The sequence below is a fragment of the Mercurialis annua genome, linkage group LG8 (assembly GCF_937616625.2).
Source record: "Mercurialis annua linkage group LG8, ddMerAnnu1.2, whole genome shotgun sequence".
Classification (NCBI taxonomy): Eukaryota; Viridiplantae; Streptophyta; class Magnoliopsida; order Malpighiales; family Euphorbiaceae; genus Mercurialis; species Mercurialis annua.
This window is the reverse complement of record NC_065577.1, coordinates 32,003,861-32,008,539: the sequence shown is the minus strand read 5'-3', so window position 1 is coordinate 32,008,539 and position 4,679 is coordinate 32,003,861. Positions and strand designations below refer to the sequence as shown.

Sequence of the window (4,679 nt, the reverse complement as noted above, 5' to 3'; positions counted from 1 at the left end):
ATTTATTATCAATTTAATTTTTTTTTAGGAAAAGAAGGTATTTTTGAACAATTAATATGATTAATGTCTTATTAGAATAATAGTTGAATTTCAAGGATTATTTTAGCCTTTTTTGTATATAAAAAGAGATCAATTTAGTACTTCGGGGTACAGTTGAAAACGAAAAATCAAAAATAGGGTACAAATGAACTTTTTCCTAGGTCATGGTATAAACGAAAAATTATTACAAGGTGGGGGTTTTTTAAATAATTAGGCCTTTATAAAAATTCAATTGAATTCCATAAAAATTGTGAAATTCATTTGATGAAACATAATTAACTTTTTTATTCAGTTTTTTAACCATTAAAAATACAACACTACAACCAATGATTAAGCAGAAAATACAAACTTTACTGCCTATAGTTCATACGAGAGAGCCTTGAACATTGGAGTAATTTTACATAGCTAAGTATGAAAAATGGTAACGAAATGACTTTGAATTCTGAAACTCATTGGCATCCTGCATTAATCTCTTTGACAGCGAGTGGTTCATACCATTGACGACCAAATCCAGCCGCCTCTCTTGCTTCCTCGTTAAAGGGCGGCTTTAATGGTCCTCTAAAGTATTTTCTTACTGTATCGTGGAATTTCTGAATAATCTCTTCATTCTCCTCCAATGTAATTTCACTTTGTCCGACTCTACTTTCTTCAATCGCCGAGCTGGAATTAATACCCGGATGTCTCAACCTCAAGCATAGATACTTGAACCACTTGATCCCGGCAGCACAGTGAGTAACCTCTTCAGGATACACCACTCTCTCCAGTAAATCAGCAGTTTCACTGTCACCGCCATTGCGGAATCGAGATATGGTAGTTGGCATGACATCCAGTCCCCTGGCCTGCAATTTCATCAGTTAAATCATCAAACAATGTATACTAATGGAGTACTTTATTAACCTATATAAGTTCAACAGAAGTTTAATTTAAACCAACAATTATCTTCCATGTGTCATTCAGCCGAAACTTTAATAATCTAGATCACTCGAGAAACAACGGGTATTGAATTCTGCACAGGCATCATTGAATTAGCTAGTGATCCTTTTCCATATCACTGAACCTTCTCACACCCATACAATCCTCCTAAGTACAACTTCCAAATCTTAGCCTAGAAGCTGCTCTTTTTCCCTAACGAAAAAAATGTACTTTCAAGAAAAATATGATCAAGAATATCTCTCTATTCGTTCTATGCGTGATAAGGCTGTGAAAGTTCGGTTTGTATTTGTTTCCCCAGGCAGAATGATATTTTTGTTAAGGAGTATTTCCTGCGTTGTTGGTTACATTCATATTAGCATCTTCATCCACCATTGTCTTCCTTACGAAAGGAAATAATTTAATCAGTTTCTTATTTCACTATTGTAGTAGGCACCGTATAGATAAAAGCGACAATTCCAATGATACATATATGGTCATCATTACACCACTAAAATACCACAGCAATGCCGATTGTTACTTTCTTGAAAATTATACACAACCCCCGGTACCCTTTATCACTAACAGCTGTGAACCGCACAGCTTCACCAAAAACATATATATGTATATTCATAATGCCACATTATATGATAAACAAGCAGAATATTAGGGTTGTACTTGTTCCTCTACTCGATTGTGATAATTGCATTCCAGGATGCAGCAAAAGAAAAAGAAGACAATGGGATGAAAGAGTGAATAGACAAGCACCTCGTGAACACAATGCTCTATTGCCAAACGTGCCAGTAGGTCGTTAGATGTGGTGATGGCCGAGTCCCATAGCCCATCATGACCTGGTAATGATCCATAAGAAGAACCTAGTTCCTCGAGCCGTTTTGCAAGAAGTGTGAAGTGTCTGCCTTCATCTTGAGCAACTTTCACAAAATCTGTAAAGAATTCTCTTGGCATTGCTTCTTGCTTCCCAAAGCGAGCAATAATGTCCTGGAACAAAGTTCATAATGAATTAACAACGTGAAAACAAATGTCACTATTTTTTTACCATAAAATTGGGAAAATTTTGGCAAACCAGGTATTCTGCTATAGTAATACACTTATGCTTCTTATACAGATGTACAACTTCATATGCCTTGGATATAATGAGAAACCATTCTACCTAGTTTACAGGTACAAAGCAAGATGCAACTATAAATGCACATAAAAAGATGAAATATCCAGGAAATAATTCATGAAGATGTTAAGCATTATATGATGCCCTCATAAAAATGATTTAACTAATTACAATTTTAAATATAATTGAATGTTTTGGTTCAACTTCAATGTATTGCAACTTTATAGAACCAATCCCAGTCAAGATCTTGCAAGTATATTAATCCGACTCGAATAGTTCAACAATTCTTGCGCTTATTGTATACATGCAATACTCTGAATTGTCTCCATGTTCTTAAGAATTCAAATTATAATTAAACATTAATCAAATCTTCAGCCAAAAGGCCCACTACGTAACATATGCTAACAAAGTAACATTTACAGCAACATTGATCCAATTAAATTAATTTATGTTTAGTGATACTGTTGTGAGATTAGCCGCAGCGGAATGGCAGCAAAATAAATAGAAAATCAAGCCAATAACAAAATAAAGAATTGAACCAAAACAAACACAAGATTTTACGTCGATCGTCGAACGACTGCTCCACCAGCGAAGGTATGAGTTTATTCACCAAAAATAAAGATTACAAAGAACGGTAGAGATTCTCTGAGTGCTTGAAACCGAATTGGTTTAGATTACCCAACAAGAATAGATTAAACCCGAATAATGCTTAAGGTCGTCTGCCTCACACACACTTAAATTTACAAGTCATAAAGTTCGCCAATTCCAAGGTATACCATAATTAACAGTTTGGTACTCTTTTTTCAAAAGTCTACTTAATAGTCCTTCAGTTTTAATTCCGTTAACCGTAAATTGAAGTATAATAAGGCAAATTAAGCTCTAAAAATTTCAAAATTGCAAACAAAAAGGGTACATACCCAAGACAAGTCAACAGCCCAGCTTTCAATATGAACAAGGCTATGAACAATGGCCTGTCTACTCTGCAAGCTCCCACCTTTACCCAGCTTCGGCATTGAACCCGGCGCGACCACCTTCACCTGCCACCACCCACTTCAAACATTAACTCATTACAACAAAACAGACCAGTTCATTTTGTAATCAAATCAATACATTGGCGAGTCTGGCTGGGCGATCAGGTACAGTGAGGTCCATGGAGGGAGTGTAGGGCTGAGAAATGGTGCCCTCAAGCCATTGAGAAGCAAAAGTTTGACCTAGCCTCGCCTTCTCAAATGGGTCTGCAGTGTTCAGGACCGTTACCGCCGCTTCAACCAGTGTTATGTTTTGCTGGTTCATGTCTTCTTCTCTAGTCTCTCTCTCTGTGTAAAGTGATCGGAGGTTATCTTTAATTAGAGGGATAATTGTCTTTATTGGTTCCTCAACATTTAATATTTACTTTATGGATTTTTGTTTTGTTCTATTTCTTTTGTTTGATTGACATTTAAACTTCTAATTTTATCATTTTATGTACCAATAGAGAAATTTTTAGGAATCATCCATCTTAAGGTCCCTGAATATTTAGTTTTTAGTTTATCTGATCCCTTAATTTTTATTTGAGATTAGATAAAATCAAATAGAAGTTTAGGGACCAAATAAACTAAAAATATGTAAAGTTCAGGGACCAAATAAGACAAAATGAAATTTTAGGGACCAGATAAACCAAAAACGTATAATTGAAGAATTAAATGAGACTAAATGAGAATTTAAGGGTCAGATAAACTAAAAATATAAAGTTAAAGAACCTTAAAATATGTTAATCTTGTTTTATACTCTCCGTCTCAATAAAGTTGTCCACTTTGAAAAAAAAAATGTCCCAAAATTCTTGTCCACTTTTAAAAAGTAACAAATTTTTACATTTAATTTTCCTATATTACCCTATATAAAATACACTAATGAAAGTAAATTGCAAGTGGACCCTATATTAAATAGGGGTATGACAAGAAAAAGTAAGGAAAATTTTACAAAACCATAAACAATAATTGTTTCTCTTAAACTGTGTGATAAAAGCAAAGTGGACAACTCTATTGGGACGGATGGAGTATAATTTATAGAAAATAGTAATGATATACATCTCTTTTTCGAATGGAACATGCTTTTTAATTCACTTTGTTATACCCGCTTTACGTGACATGTTTTTATTTTCTCAATTACTATTTAAAAGTGTATGCTTCAATTTTTCAATTTAAATTGATCCTCTCGTTTGTTGCCATGTTAAGTAGTATAATAAGGTGAGTTAATAGCATTACTCTTTTCGAACAGACCAAAAAGTGATAGGGATTGGAACATTTAATGATATTTGAATGACTAGTCTTTCATTCAAATCTTAATATTTAACAAAATTAGTATCGAACAAGCTAGGGGCGCGTACTTATTGCCAGCAAAAGCCTTTATTCTTTCATCAAATGTTCTACTTTTTTTGGATATTCGGGTCCAAGCGTGTTTTTTATAAACGCTTTATGCTATCACTACTAATGAAAGGTCAAGCCGATATAATAAGCATTGCATTAAATAGAGCTCTTCCATTCATCTCATTAGAAAAAAACTTCTTCCCAACAAGGAGACAGATGTCTTATCACCCCTATACAATATGTTTGCGGATAATATTAAT

General features: G+C 34.1%; 1 protein-coding gene across 1 annotated transcript; it reads right to left on the bottom strand.

Moving 5' to 3' along the window:
• Nucleotides 1–299: 299 nt before the first annotated feature.
• Nucleotides 300–3,413, bottom strand: LOC126662372 (uncharacterized). Its single transcript, XM_050356339.2, has 4 exons — nt 3,185–3,413; nt 2,992–3,111; nt 1,717–1,947; nt 300–878 (listed from the first exon to the last, which is right to left on the bottom strand). Exons 1-4 carry the CDS (start codon nt 3,365–3,367, stop codon nt 489–491), a joined length of 924 nt encoding a protein of 307 aa, XP_050212296.1. The 5' UTR covers nt 3,368–3,413; the 3' UTR covers nt 300–488.
• Between the last annotated feature and the right edge of the window lie 1,266 nt (nt 3,414–4,679).

Coding starts and splice junctions, on each gene's coding strand:
- LOC126662372 (XM_050356339.2), bottom strand. CDS start 3,367: ATGAACCAGCAAAACATAACACTGGTTGAAGCGGCGGTAACGGTCCTG. Junction 3,112..3,184: donor GCCCAGCCAGACTCGCCAAT/GTATTGATTTGA, acceptor GGGTGGTGGCAG/GTGAAGGTGGTCGCGCCGGG. Junction 879..1,716: donor TAGAGCATTGTGTTCACGAG/GTGCTTGTCTAT, acceptor ATGAAATTGCAG/GCCAGGGGACTGGATGTCAT.